Source organism: Microtus ochrogaster, unplaced genomic scaffold, assembly GCF_000317375.1.
Source record: "Microtus ochrogaster isolate Prairie Vole_2 unplaced genomic scaffold, MicOch1.0 UNK27, whole genome shotgun sequence".
NCBI lineage: Eukaryota > Metazoa > Chordata > Mammalia > Rodentia > Cricetidae > Microtus > Microtus ochrogaster.
The window spans coordinates 4,860,360-4,875,955 of record NW_004949125.1 but is presented as its reverse complement, the minus strand read 5'-3'; the positions used below and the strand labels follow the sequence as shown (position 1 = coordinate 4,875,955).

The 15,596-nt window shown below is 44.6% G+C and overlaps 1 protein-coding gene across 1 annotated transcript in view; it reads right to left on the bottom strand.

Annotated features, from left to right (window-relative positions):
- Arpc1a (actin related protein 2/3 complex subunit 1A) overlaps window positions 1–8,900 on the bottom strand; it is a 24,689-nt gene extending 15,789 nt beyond the window's left edge. Inside the window, exons 1-3 of the mRNA XM_005368055.3 lie at window positions 8,782–8,900; window positions 2,149–2,242; window positions 1,487–1,591 (exon numbers count right to left, since the gene is read on the bottom strand). Of these exons, the coding sequence (XP_005368112.1) occupies window positions 1,487–1,591; window positions 2,149–2,212 (169 nt within the window). The 5' untranslated portion in view covers window positions 2,213–2,242; window positions 8,782–8,900. The remainder of the gene's footprint in view (window positions 1–1,486; window positions 1,592–2,148; window positions 2,243–8,781) is intronic.
- Window positions 8,901–15,596: the final 6,696 nt, after the last annotated feature.

Sequence of the window (15,596 nt, the reverse complement as noted above, 5' to 3'; positions counted from 1 at the left end):
AGACAGTCTCATGTAGCCCAGGCTGGCCTCAAACTTCCTTATATATCTAAGGATGACCTCATCTTTCTGCCTCCACCTCCCAAGTGCTACACCTCTCAGAAAGGAAGACAAATATAGGAGCAATCTATAGGCAATGAATCGTTCAGTGGCTGCAGGACAGTTTCATGCCGCAGCACTGAAGACATGCCCTGAATGTATGAGCACACACATGTACAACACACCTGGATGATGTCAGAACAAGTCACAGATGGTCTTCTGGGAAAGCAGAAAAGACCACACACAAGAGGACTTCACCTCTTTCCTTATTCCTGTATCTCTTTTAAATGTTCTGGTACAGAAGCAAAGACATTTCTTCATACAGGAGAATCTGTTAACCGTCGTGGGAGGTAATCTGACATGGGTGTTTGCTACATCACCCCTGCTTCAATTTTAACAACTTTGATTACATCTCTTCAGAGTGTGTACATATGCGGTTGTGCTGTCATGGCACACACGGAGAGGCCAGATGACAACTGGTGGGAGTTAGTTCTCTTCCTAGCGGGTACCAGGATTGAACCTGTGGCAACAGATGCTTTTACTCTCCAAGGCCGCTCACCAGCCTCATTCAGTATTTTGGAAAGCTGGTCTGGCTTCTAAAACAATACAAAGGAGGGTGTGTCCCACAGCAAAGACAGTTAACCTCAACTTTCCTTGGTGCTCACACTTCATAGGGTCTAGCCCTGGCTTTCCTGGCTCATCCCATCTGCACAGCAGGTTCGGAGCTCTACATACTACAAGAGAGCTATCTACCACCTGGGCCACAAGAAGCATATAATTAAGTTACTATTTTTTCCCCTCAAATATTCTATAAAGAACAACTTAGCCAGCTGCCTTTAATTCCAGGAGTCAGGCCAATCTCTGTAGGTTCAAGACCAGCCTGTTCTATACAAGTGAGTTCCAAGTCAGGACTACATCTAGAGAACCTGTCTAAAAAAAACCTGAGAGGGGCTGGAGAGATGGCTCAGAGGTTAAGAGCATTGCCTATTCTTCCTAAGGTCCTGAGTTCAATTTCCAGCAACCACATGGTGGCTCACAACCATCTGTAATGAGGTCTGGTGCCCTCTTCTGTCCTGCAGGCATACACATAGACAGAATGTTGTATACATAATAAATAAATAAATAAATAAATAAATAAATAAATAAATAAATAAACAAACAAACAAAAAAAACAAAACAAAACAAAAAACCTGAGAAAAAAGAAAGGTAGGGAGGGAGCTAAGGAGGGAGGGAGGGAGAGAGGAAAGGAGGGAGGGGAGAAGGAAGGAAGGGAGGAAAGGAGGGAAAAGAAAGAGAAAAGAAAAAAAAGAAAAGGAAGAGGAAGGAAAGGAAAGAGAAAAGTCAGTCACTCTGGGGCTTGAAATGTGAAGGCCCACTTAACTTGATGTGTCTTTACTTACACAGGAGAGGGCTTCGTTTGGAAACAGCACTGAGTCAGCAGCTGCATTACCTGTGATGTGTCCATTATGTTCCTTCAGCTCATGAGCTTTCGTCCACTGGCTCCCATTCTTCTTGTAGATGTGCACTTCATGATTATTGGGGCTAAGGGCAATCTCTGTGGAAAAAAGTCAAACTGTTAACACTCAGCCATCTGTTGTTATTATCTGCAGCACTGGAGTTTGTTTGAATCCAGACGATCAAAACTGCAAGGACCTACTACTGAGCTAGGTCCCAGTTTCTTCTTTTTTTCAGGCAAGACCCGAACTCCTGCATCAGCTTTCCAAGTGTTGGGATTTCAGGCCTGAGCTACCACAACCACAATGCACACAGAAGCAAAATGAGGGGCTACAGATATAACTCAGATGGTATGTGCTTGCCACATAAGCGGGAGGACCTGAGTTTGATCCCCAAAATCCATTTAAATCTGGGTCTAGTAGCATATGTCTACAACTTCAGCACTGCAGTGGGGTGGTGGGACAGACAACACCTGGATCTCAGTGGCCATGGGCAGGCCAGCTAGCCAAACTGAAGTGCTCCAAGTTCATTGATAGACCCTGTCTCATTAAAAAAAAAAAAAAAAAAAGGGTGGTAAGACACACCACCTCTGGTGTCCAGACACCCTAACCCCCTGCCCCCCCCCCACAAGCAGCAGCAAATTGAAAGTACACTTACGGGTACGATCCCTGTTCCAGGCGTGACAGGTGATTGGCTCTAGCAGAAACTGATGCAGAGACATGATTCTTAAGTGTTTTCAAAAGTCAGAAAGCTGTATTAAGCAACAGGAAAGAAGATAGTTAAAATGTCATCTACAGGTGTTTAAGTTGTCAGAGGAACCCAAACTATTTGGGGCTCAATACAATATTGATCTCCCATTAGAGTCAATCTCAATGCAAACATTAATTCCATAACTAGGAACCAGCTCCATAACCGCCAGCGTGGAATTTATTCTCAAGGGTCGTCAACGGACTCTGAAATCACAGGTTAAAGACTGTGACAGAGTGGGTGGGATAATCAGTCTCAAACTCCCACTCCACACGGCACTTACTAGTTACAAGGGAAACATGCCCTCACAATAAAGAAATCTGGGAGTCGTCACCTTGACCAAGTGGTCAAACCTGGAACTGCAAATGGGAGCAGAGCAATTTAATTCGACAGTCCTTCTGGAATGTGACCAGCACATAACTTGAAAATTCAACAGTGATTTTAATTTGCCATCCACACCAGGGTACTTGTAAGAACAAAACAGATAATTAAGACGGAAAGGACTGGGGGTATGTGTAGCTCCATGGGATAATGCTTGCCTAGAATGTGGAAGGCTCTGGATGCAAACCCCACTGAAGAAAGGAAGAAGGATGGGGGCTGAAGAGATCTCTATGGTTAGGAATGCATATTGCTATTATAGAGAACCAGAGTCAAATCCCAGTACCCACAATGAAGAGCTCACAACCACCTGTAACTCCAGTTTCAGGGGATCTGATACCCTCTTCTGATCTCCACAGGCACCTGCACTCACAAGGACAGACCCCCAGAGACATACAATACAAATAATTGTAAAATAAAAATAAATCTGACCAAGAGTGGTGGCACACACTCTTAGTCCAGAGCACTCAGGAAGCAGGGCAAGAGGAACTCCGGAAGTTCAAGGCTAGCTTGATCTACATAGTGAGTTCCAGGTAGTTCTGGGCTACAGAGTAAGACTCTGCCATAAAAGAAAGTCAGTCAGTAAGTCAGTTGGTATAACAAGACGTGACAGGACCATCCAAGATAAACTTTGGAAGACCATTAACCCAGCTATGAAACTATGAAGTAAATATGCCAAACATATTTACTCTAAATCCAATCAAGCTTTGGATCTCATTTTCAGTTTATAGGAGATAAAGGGGGAAAGAGTCATTAAACAGCACCGAGAAACAAAGTAAAAACGATGGAGGTCATTGGAGATGCTCAGCAGTTAAAGCACTTGCTGTATAAGCCAGATGACCTGAGCTCCAATCCCCAAAGGCTCAGGAAAGCTGGAAACAGAAGATCCTGTCTCTGTGGTCCCAGTGACCCTACAGGGAGATAGGAGGTGGAGGCAGGAGACTCCTCAAACGAGGTGGAAGGTGAGGACTGACACCCAAGGCTGCCCTTTGACTTGTGGCATGCCTTGACACATTCCCAAGATTGCGCGCGCGCGCGCGCGCACGCGCACACACACACACACACACACACACACACAAATACATACTCACACACTCTGTCTCTGCCTCTCTTTCTCTCTCTAGATTAACATTCCCAGAGATGCCCACTAGAGAACAACTTCCTGGGTTATCTTAAAAGGCAACATGGCCAGGTATGGCAGCAAACAGCTGCGATCCCAGCACTTGGGAGGCAGAAAGAAGAGTCTGTACTAGCTTTCAAAAGAGCTATGAAAATCAAATTTCATAAAAAGACAGTTGATTATAATTGGTATGTTTAAAAATAACCATAAAAGACATGTGCTGTGTAACAAGTTTGAATTTGAGCTCAATTATTATATAACAGCATGAAATTATTTTAATTTCCTAGCTATGATAATGGTACTGCCTTAGGTAAGAACAAGTCTTATTTGTCAGGAGATAAAGTGATCGCCTGTTTGTGATGAAGCGGCCTTTCTTCTTATTACATAGCCTTGGCTGTCCTGGAACTCACTATGTAGAACAGGCTGGACTCAAACTCATAGAGATCCTCCTGTCTCTGCCTCCTAAATGCTGTGATTAATATATTTTCATTTGAGATAGGGTCTTACTATGAAGCCCAAGCTGGCTTTCAATTAACAACCCTCCTGCCTTAGCTTCCGGAATGCTGAAAGAATCGCAGGCACGTGCCACCACGTCCAGTGAGATAGGAATTCTGACACCAGCAGAAAATGAATGGAAGGGACACCAGAAGGTTGTGAGGCAAATAACAGGTAAACGTGATCAGCAAAAATGAGTGCCTGTGGCCGGAAGACTCTGCTCAAAGAACCCAAAGGTCAAAACTAAAAAACATCTGCTATCTATCTTCACCTCACACACTCTACTCAAGTGTGAAGATATTTTGTTGGATGTGGTGGTGCACATCTGTAAAAACCAACACTCTGGAGGTGGAGACAAAAGGATCAGGAATTCAATTAACAGCAATACAGCAACTACAAGGTCAGCCTAAGCTACGTGAGACTGTCTCAAAAAAAAAAAAAAACTAAAGGAAAAAGGAGAAAAGAGTGAAATACTTATTGCATTTTTCCTTTCTCATGTTCTAGAAAGCAAATTGCACTTCATAGTCCTTAATTTGACTTTTTTCTCAATAAATTAATTTACTTTTTTTTTTAAAGGGGGTTTTCACATTTTAAAATTATGTGTGTGTGTCTGTATGCCTGTCTGTCTGTCTGGGTTTATACACGGAAATGCAGTGTCTGTAGAGCAATTGTGTGTGTGTCCCAAGTAAACAAAAAAACTTCTAGATGCACACCTCATTCAGTCTCTCCTTGTTTCTGATATCTCATGTGCTTACTCTAATTTTGTCACATATTAAACTCAAAATAACATCTTGTGGGGGCAGGGAAGAGAGAAAAGTTCAGTGTTCAGGAGCACTTGCTGCTCCTTGGATAGTGGTGCATGCCTTTAATCCCAGCACTTGGGAGGCAGAGGCAGGAGGATCTCTGAGTTCAAGGCCAGCCTGGTCAACAATTCGCGTTTAAGAGCAACTAAAGTGGGCACACAGAGAAACTCTGCCACAAAAACAAAACAAGTGTTCACTAGCTGTTCTTCCAGAGAACAAAAGTTAAGTTTCCAGCATCCAAGTCAGGCAGCTTCCATCTCTGTTTAACTCCAGTTCCAAGGGACATGACACCTCTTTGGCCTCCAAGGCAGCTTACATCTCTGTTCAACTCCAGTTCCAAGGGACATGACACCTCTTTGGCCTCTACAAGCGCACGTGCATGTGCGCACACACACACACCACATACACACACAAATAAAAATAAATCTTTTAAAAACAGTTTGTTACAAATACTACTAATTGGGGCTGGAGAGATGGCTCAGGGGTTAAGAGTACTGGCTAATCTTCCAGAGGTCCTGAGTTCAATTCCTAGCAATGACACTGTGGTTTACAACCATCTCTAGTGGGATGTGACTCCCTCTTCTGGCACAAAGGTGTACATGCAGATAACACTCAATCATAAAATAAATCAATCTTTAAAAAATATTACTAACTGTAGCTGGCCCGAGGTGGCACATGCCTTTAATGCCAGCACTCAAGAGGCAGAGGCAGGATGATCTCTGTGAGTTCATGGACAGCCTGGTCTAATGTAGTTCCAGTATAACCAAATATACACGGAGAAACCCTGTCTCAAACCACGAAACAAAACCCACACATATTACTAACTGTAAGCAATTTAGCATAAAACTCCCCTCTGTTAAGCTCACTTGTTAACTGAACAAAACTGGCTTGGATACCCATGTGAACAGGGACAGCTATGTCATGAATAGCTGAAACTACACAAGTGCAGAGGAAGACTTTCTCATTCTTCTATACAGTTTTCTATGCACATAGAAGATTCCAAAAGAGGTGAGCAGTCAGCAGAATTACTTCTACAACTGCACTTCTAACTTTATTAGATCAGTCGTTCTATAATTGAATAAACATTCACACATGTCTGCTGTGGAATATTACTTTAACTATGTAAAGATGTGTTATATTTGCTTATGCTGCATTTGTTTAACTATGTAAAGATGTGTTGCTCTTTCATCTTACCTGCCTGAGGGACCTGATTGGTCTAATAGAAACCTGAATGGACAACAGCTAAGCAGTAGAGGGACAGGTGGGGCTGGCAGCAGAGAGAATAAGTAGGAGGAAAAATTTATGCTCAAGAGGAGAGAGAGCGAGGGAGAAAGAGGAAACTTCAGGGACCAGCCAGACAGACACAGAATAAGCAAAAAAGGCAAACAAAATGAAAGAAAGGTAAAAAGCCCTGAGGCAAACCATAGATGAAGAGAATCAGGTTGAACTAAGTAATAAGAGCTAGTGGGACAAGCCTGAACAAAGGCAGACCATTCAAACCTAATAATAAGTTTCCATGTCATGATTTGGGGGTTGGTGGTCCCAGAAAGTCCCTTTATAATCATTTGGCTATTTTAAGCCTGAATTTTGTACCAAGTAAAATAAACCTTCATGCATATGTTGATACTTCTAATCTCTAAACTGCAGGTGCTCAAGAAGAGAAAAGGGAGCACCATAGGTGAGGGTTTTTCCAGGCACTCAGGAGGCATAGGGGCAGAAGACTCCGTGAGTTCCAGGACAAGCAGGACTAAGACCCTGTCTCAAACAAAATGAAACAAACAAAAGCCAGGCTTGTGTTGTCCATGTCTAGCACTGAGGGATGGGTCAGTTTCAAGTCTGTGATTCATCTAGTTTCTAATCGTTCACGTTACCCAACCCAGCAACACCAGGTACTCTGACAAGGTCACCACACCCTACCACCGCTCAGACAAGTTCACTTCAAATTCCAGCTTCAGCAGACCATTCTGCACTCCCTGTACCCAATCTGTTTGGACAAAACACTAGATATTTAGACCAAAACACTGTCATTCATCCTCCAAGGGAGTTTGTAATTTCCAAAAGGATCCCCCAATTGGGGTACAGCAGATAAACTGGAGAAGACCTCCAGATACTCCTTGGTAAGAACCAGCCAGCAAGACTCCCTCTACTCCCTCTAACAGGGTAAACACCCTAAACTGATAACCTGATAACTTCTAGAGACCTGAAATACTTTTTTTTTCTTTTGATTTTTCGAGGCAGGTTTTCTCTGTAGCTTTGGTGCCTATCCTGGAACTCACTCTGTAGACCAGGCTAGCCTCGAACTCACAGAGATCCACCTGTCTCTGCCTCCCGAGTGCTGGGATTAAAGGCATGTGCCACCACCACCTGGCTGAGACCTGAAATCCTAAAGCCAACATGGAAACAAAAAGATTAATCAAAATTGGCCAGAAGTAGTGGCACAGGCCTTTAATCCCGTCACTTGGGAGGCAGAGGCAGGTGGATCTCTATGAGTTCGAGGCTAGCCTGGTCTACAGCGTGAGTTCCAGGACAGTCAGGGCACAGAGAAACCCTCTCTCAAAAAACAAACAAGAAGGGCTGGAGAGATGGCTCAGAGGTTAGGAGCATTGTTTGCTCTTCCAAGGGTTCTGAGTTCAATTCCCAGCAACCACATGGTGGCTCACAGCCATCTGTAATGGGGTCTGGTGCCCTCTTCTGGCGTGCAGGCATAAACACAAAATACTGTATGCATAATAAATAAATAAACATTTTTAAAAAAACAAACAAGAAGATTAAACAAAATCGATAAAAGAGGGTGCAAACTAGGTCATTTCAATAAATTGGGCAACAAGTAGACAAGAGAGAGGCTCCCAAGCCACAGCATGACAAAAGATGCCTTTATAATCAGAGATCCTCAGCTACAATTTATTAAGCACCTACCATGTTCCCAACAGTGTTGAGTATTTGAATGAGGCCAGAAACAAATAAATCCTAGCCTTCAAGTACAAGGAAAGAGAGAGAGGAAAGGCAAGGAAGGCAGGCATTCGTAGAATGTCTAAGAAGCATTAGTATGGCTATTATTTATTTTCCTTATTATTTGAGCAGCTACTCTTGAACCTAATAAAAACCAGGTAGACAAAGAATCTTCTTACTGCAGCTGGGGCAATCGAGGCACCGAGAATCAACCTTCCTAGGGTCACACGGCAAAGTGACAGAGTCAAATGAGAACTTTGGCCCTCCGACATAAAGGACTTTATGCAATGAACAGGAACGCAACTTTGACGGGAGGTGGGGGTGGACCCGAAGAATCTTAAGGTTACTCAGAAAGATGGCTTTTTCCTTGTTGGGGAGGGTCCCCCAATAACTGACGGATCACAGGCTGCTGCAGACAACATCCTAGACGTTGAAGAGATGAACAGATACTCGTGACAAGTCATGGGGGAGGTTGGCCCGTCTAAACCGATTTTACAGATGGTGGTGAATGCTCACAGTAGGGAGGCAAATGGTACTGTGGGGGTGTCCGAGGCCAAGCTGTCTATTCCCTCATCCGAGACGGAGGGCAGCTGGAAAGCGCTCAGAAACGCTCGATCTGTGTGTTGTGGGGGGGGACGGGACCAGGGGCTCAGGGGTCACCACGAAGAATCGCGATCCCAGCCCCCTCAGTCAGAGACCCCACTCCTAAGCACCCCGGGCCCGCCGTCCCCGCATCCCATAGAAGATGCGAGAAATGGAGGAGACCCGGGCCAGGCGCTGAGCTCTGCGGCCCCTTACCTGGGGTCGGGGCGGTCCGAAGGGCCGGAGCGGACGATTCGCGGACTCTGGTCAGTCGACGCGAACAGGCTCCGGCGAGCGCCGACGGAGGAGGGAGGCCCAGAGGGAGCGGCTGACAGATCCCGGAAGTGGCCAGGACGCCTGCGCAGCGCGACGCGCAGGTGGCGGGCGCAGGCGCAGAGCTCAGCGCGCGTTGGGAGGCCGTGTCTGAATAGCTGAGGTCGGTTCGGTGAGGCAGCTCGTGTCAGCGCTAGGGCGTGCCTGTGGAGCTGGGTGGGAGTCCTGCTCCTTTCTTTAAGGTTGAATTATATATATATATATATTCACACGTACATACATACATACACACATATACATACAGACACACACACACACACATATGTGAGCCATGGCCTAGGTGTGAAATGTTGGTTTTTGTTGTAAATTACTGAGGATTAGGTTCTCTCGGGCCTCATGGGTCTGAAGAGCTATTTATTATCTATCTATCTATCTATCTATCTATCTATCTAGATATCTATCTTTTATTACACATACAATATGTATGCCTGCACACAGAAGTCGCCAGATCTCATTAGAGATGGTTGTTTATTTATTTATTACATATACAACATGTATGCCTGCACACCAGAAGAGGTCACGAGATCTCATTATATGTAGATGATTGTGAACCATCATGTGGGTGCTGGGAATTGAACGCAGGACCTCTAGAAGAGCAGTCAGTGAGTGTGCTCTTAGCCTCTGAGCCATCTCTCCAGCCCAAGCAATTCAAATTTAAAATATATATATATAAATTATGTGAATGTCTGTGTTAATATGTGCATGTGAGTCCAGGTGCCCTTGGAGGCCAGAAGACGACATTAAATTCTCATGGAGCTAGAACGTTGATGCTGGGAACTGAACTCAGGACAGTTGTTTTACTGAGCCGTCTCCTCTCTGCAGCCTCTGCAGCTAGGTCTGTGTCCCGTCACAGAGGTTGGGTCAGAACTGGTAGACCACTTTTTGCCGGGAGGGCTGCCTCTGCCATGCACCCTCTTGTAGAAAGTCTCATGTCTACCCGGGAGTCTCCTTGACCGATCCTGGGTCAGGATCACGTGTCCTGCACCCTAACTGACACTGCAAGAAGGAACAATGACAATATAGCCAGAGACTGTTTGCTGTGTAGATGCAACTTCTAAAGAACTACCCAGAACCCCACATCCAGTCAGACTGCTGCCCCTGCCCTGGTAGAAATTGTGAGGCAAACCACACCCAGGTTCCCCTACTGGTGGTCGTCCCAGCCCTTGTCTTGTCCTCTTGCAGTGGTTTCCGTATTTGCCCCAGTGGACAGTAAACACTTTTAAAAGACATAAGGAAATAGTTTATTTTGAATCAAGTATGTGAACATTGCCCAGCAATTCTCAGACTCATTACCCTAAATGCATGTTCCACCTTGAAACCAGTTACATTATGTTTTTTAGAATTGTTGTTAGCTTGTTTGCATGACGTGTGTATGGTAGCATTCTTATAGAGGCCAGAGAACAACTTGGTGGAGGCAACTCTCTGCTTTCACCTTTATGTGGGTTCCAGGGATCAAACTTATGGGGTCAGCATTGCTTAGCAAATGCTTTACCCGCTAAGCCATCTTCCTGGCCTTTCATGGACTCTTATAGTTGCAAGACAAAAGAAATCATTGCATTTAGCAGAGTTACTTTGGTGGGAACGTCAGGTAAGAGGGACGCAGCAAGAAGAGTCCGTCTGTTCCATGGGTTTCAAATGTTAGAGTCCTCTCAGCTTCCGGGTTGGTGGAAACTAGAGGTCTGCAGAGCATAGCAATACACTGTAAAGGGTTTCTGTAAGAAGCCTGAGAATGTCAAGCTAAGTATAAAAATAAAGATAAGGGCTGGGGATTAGCTCAGTTGACAGAGTACTTACCTAGCATGCACACGAAACCATGGGTTGGATTCCAGTTCTGTGTAAACCTGATGGAGCACCACATGCCTGTAAACTCAGCACTTCAGGGGCCAAGGCAAGGAAGATCAAAGCCAGACTAGGTTATGTAAGGGGGTTGAGGGCAGCCTAGACTATGTGAGCTCCTGACTCAAAAATGCAGAGGCAGCTGTCCTGTCACCACTTCTTGCAGCCATGCTCAATGCCACCGTGTTCTTTGACATCTCGACATCTTGGCCGTTGGTGAGACATCTCCCTCAAGCTGTATGCAGACAAATTTTCAAGAACAGCAGAAAACTTTCGCACTCTGAGCACTGGAGAGGAAGGATTTGAATATAAGAGTTACTCCTGTCACAGGATTATTCCAGGATTCATGTGCCAGGGTGGTGACTTCACACACCATAATGGCACTGGTCCTTATGTAGGGAGAAATCTGAGGATGAGACCTTCATCCTGAAGCATACAGGTCCTGGCATCTTGTCCATGGCAAATGCTGAACCAAACACAATGGTTCCCAGTTTTTTATCTGCACCACCAAGACTGAGTGGCTGTATGGCAAACATGGTCTTTGGGAGGCTGAAAGAAGGCATAAGTATCATGAAAGCCATGCAGTGTTTTGAGTCCTGGAATGGAAAGACCAACAAGTAGATTGCCATTTCCGACTGTGGACAACTCTAATTCTTTTGATTTTCTGGGCATCTTACCCACCAGATCATTCCTTCTGGAATTCAGAACAGCAAACCCACTCCATTTGCTCCAAATACCCTATAATCTCTGCTCTCGTTCAACTTCTCTGGGTTCTGTATTTTCCCCATTCCCCTCCAAGTCTAACTGGATTGCAGAGTTAAGTTTATGATTATGAATAAAAACTAAATAAGAAAGAAAAGAGGAAGTAAAGCCTAATGAATGACTCCTAAAAATCCCAGGATGCCCCAAGATAATTTGGTCTTGGAATCTATACCATTTGATCTCTCACTGTACGTTCTAGTCAAGCAAGGTCAAGCAGTCTTCAGGATCTTTAATGCAGACAGAACTTCAGGGAATTTCAGTTCACAAGTCCTTGACTGTAAGGTACTGTCTACAGAGGTGAACTTGCAAAACTCCCGATTTCACACCTGTGCTGTATTATTTGCAATTAAGTAGTCCAGTTGTTCATAGAGCCCTCATGACTAAGAAGTCCTTGTTTTTAATCTGTACTCATTATAGATTTGTAACGAGTCTTTCTCTGTCCGGAGCCAGCTCCCAAATGATGACATGGAGACTTCTTATTAATTATGAAAGCTTGGGGCTGGAGAGACGGCTCAGGGGTTAAGAGCATAGCCTGCTCTTCCAGAGGACCTGAGCTCAATTCCCAGCAACCACATGGTGGCTCACAACCATGTACAATGAGATCTGCTGCCTTCTTCTGGCATGCAGGCATACATGCAGGCATAACACTGTATACATAATAAATAAATAAATCTTTAAAAAATTATGAAAGCTTAGGCTTGTTTCCCACTAGCTCTTATAACTTAAAGTAATTGATTTCTGTTCATTTACTTGTTGCCGCATGGCTCGTGGCTTTTACCTCTCCTCCTGCATGTCCTGCTTCCTCTGCAACTAACTGCCTGGTGACTCCTCCCTTCTTCCCAACACCTCTTTGTCCCCAAAAGTCCTGCCTGATTTCTTTCTGCCTAACTATTGGTCATTCAGCTCTATTGAACCAATCACAGAGATCACCTTCGCACCGTGTAAAGGAATATTCCATAGCACAGGTACTGTCATGGGGGAGCAAGAGGACAGAACAGGAAGAGAACTGTAGATTAAATGTCTCTGCTAAGAGACAACCTGACGAAGGAAGAACAGCATTCGTGGAAAACAAGTATTCCTTATGCATCTGTAGGTTAAGTGAGCCAGTTCATGGGTGTATAGAGTTGGTACCCAGAGCCAAAAACAAGCAAACAAGGGAAAACTCAGCTGTGCTTTATCGAGACTCCAAGTCTTTACAAAGGATGGTTTCTTCTTTGGAGAAGTTGTCTAGATAGATAAAAAATATGCTGTCTATGATAAATGACAAGTGTGCATCCACGTCAATTTGTCCCTTTACTGTTGTGATAAAATCCACAACAGAGATCACTTAAGGAAGAAGGAGTTTATTTTAGCTTGCAGTTTGAAGAGATGCTGTCCTTCATTGCAGGGAAGGTATGGCAGAGGAAGTTGGAGGTTATTGGTCACAGGCAGGTGCCCCCTCATCTGATCCAGGCCGGGAAGCAAAGAAATGAAGGATCCCGGCTGTGGGATGGAGCCACCACAATCAGACATGCCCTGATATGTGTCTCCTAGGTGATTCTAGCATCACAACACCAGTAAATAAGAGCCATGTAGTGGATCATCTGACTCCATGTTTGCTTATTTTGGTTTGTTTGTTTTTGCAGACAGGATTTCACTATGTATACCTGGCTAGTCTTGGAACTTGCTATGTATCCCAGGCTGGCCCAGAATTTTCAGAGATTCATCTGCCTCTCCCCTCCAAATGCTGGGATTAAAGGTGTGCACCACTGCAATCAGCTTCAACTCCATCCTTTTGAGTCACTCTTTAGCATGTTAGCCTAAATAAAGCCACTAGAGTACCCGAGTTTAGTTCCCAACACCCATGTCAGACAGCTTTAAAACACCTGTAATTCCAGCTATAGGGGATCTATCACCCTCTTCTGGTCTCCACGGGCAGGCACCATGCCCCTTGTACTGTAAACAAAAAACTAAATAAATAAATTATTCAAAGAAAAGAAATACAGAATGCTAGCTTCATATTTGTTTCTGTGATAAAACACACTGACCAGCTGGGCAGTGGTGGTGCAGGCCTTTAATCCCAGCACTCAGGAGGCAGAGGCAGGCGGATCTCTGTGAGTTCAAGGCCAGTCTGACCTACAGAGTTCCAGGATAGGCTCCAAAGTTACACAGAGAGACTGTCTCAAAAAAACAAAACAAAACAAAAACCAAAAAACCAAAAACAAACAAAAAACCCCACCCTGACCAAAAGCACTTGGAGAAAATGGGGTTGTTTGACTTACACTTACAGTCCATTATTCTGGGAGAGTCAAGGTAAGAACTCAAAACATCATAGTCAAAAGCAAAGCGAGAATAAATGTCTGAATCTTTTGCTTGCTTCCCTCTCAGACTGCTCAGGATCCCCTGTGTAGGGAATAGTGCTGCCCTTAAGGGGCCTGGTCTTCCTATATCAATTGATAATCAAGACAATCCTACATATACATATCTGCAAGCCCACCTGTTCTACACAATTCCTCCACCAAGGCTCTCTTCTCAAGTGAGTCGAGTTTTAGTAAACCGACAATAACAAACTATCATAACTTCTAACTACCAACTTTGATAGTTTAGCAGGGCAGGATTCTACACAGTATTATCAGCTTTCCTTTGTGATTCCATGGCCTATTGGAAGCTGCAGCTCACTGCCCTGGCCAGTGCCACAAGAAAAGGCTCAAATCCATATAGCTCACCTTGGGAACTGCAAAATTCAGGAACTGAAACCTGGTTTCTAGTAAATTTGTATCATTTCACCCCATCATAAAATTGAAAAATCAGAAGTCAAACTATTGTGAGATAGTTCTGTGTTGGCTGTTCTTGGTTATCAACTTGCCTATAACTGGAATGAACTATGATCCAGAAATGGAGGGCACACTTGTGACCCGGATCATGAGGCTGGAAGACAACATGCCTTTGATCTGGATCTTAAGGCTGTAAGACACAACTTTAATCTGGGCCACACCTTCTCCTGGGAGCCTATATAAGGACAATGAAAGAAGGAAGAGTTTGTTCTTCACCTGCTTGCCTTCACCTCCTCAGAACATCCATTCCTCCCTTGGGATCGCAGGAGACCAGCTGAGACACCCAGCCTCATGGGACTGAGCAGCTACTAGACTCTTGGACTTTTCATTCATAACTAGTCATTATTGGATGGCAGCCTATATGCCATTCTAAATAATTCTCATATATATAGACATAGATAAGATATAAATAGATAGATAGAGATTCATCCTCTAAGTTCTGTGACTCTAGAGAACCTTGACTAATACAGCTTCTATCTGTATTTCTCCCAAGTGTCTCCATCTGAGTGTCAATCAAGTCTACCACTATTTAACTTCTAAGAACAGACTGGGCATATTCAGGTGGTGTTTCTTATTTTGCCACAGATAGATATTTTATGTGTCAACCTGACTAGATTACAGGATGCCTAGATATTTGGCCAAATATTATTCTGGTTGTTTCTGTGAGTAACATAAATTAGTTAATTTATAATTTAAACCAGTATGCTAAAATAAACAGATTGCCTACTCGGATTGTATTAGGTCCATATCCAGACAGTTGAAGAGTAACTGGACCTAATGGCTCATGCCTATAGTCCTGAGGCAGGAGAATTGCCAAAGTTCAAAGATGTAGTTCAGTGGTAGAGTACGTGTCTAGAATCTCCAGTGAAGGACTGGAGGTGTGGCTCAGTGGTAGAGCACCTGCCTAGAATCCCCCAGTGAGGGGCTGGGGTGTGGCTCAGTGGTAGAGCCCCTGCCTAGAATCCCCCAGTGAGGGGCTGGGGTGTGGCTCAGTGGGAGAGTCCCTGCCTGGAATCCCCCAGTGAGGGGCTGGAGTGTGACTCAGTGGTAGAGCATCTGCCTGGAATCCCCAGTGAGGAGCTAGGGTGTGACTCAGTGGTAGAGCATCTGCCTGGAATCCCCAGTGAGGGGCTGGGGTGTGGCTCAGTGGTAGAGCTCCTGTCTAGAATCCCTCAGTGAGGGGCTGGGGTGTGGCTCAGTGGTAGAGCCCCTGCCTAGAATCCCCCAGTGAGGGGCTGGGAGTGTGGCTCAGTGGTAGAGCCCCTGCCTAGAATCCCCCAGTGAGGG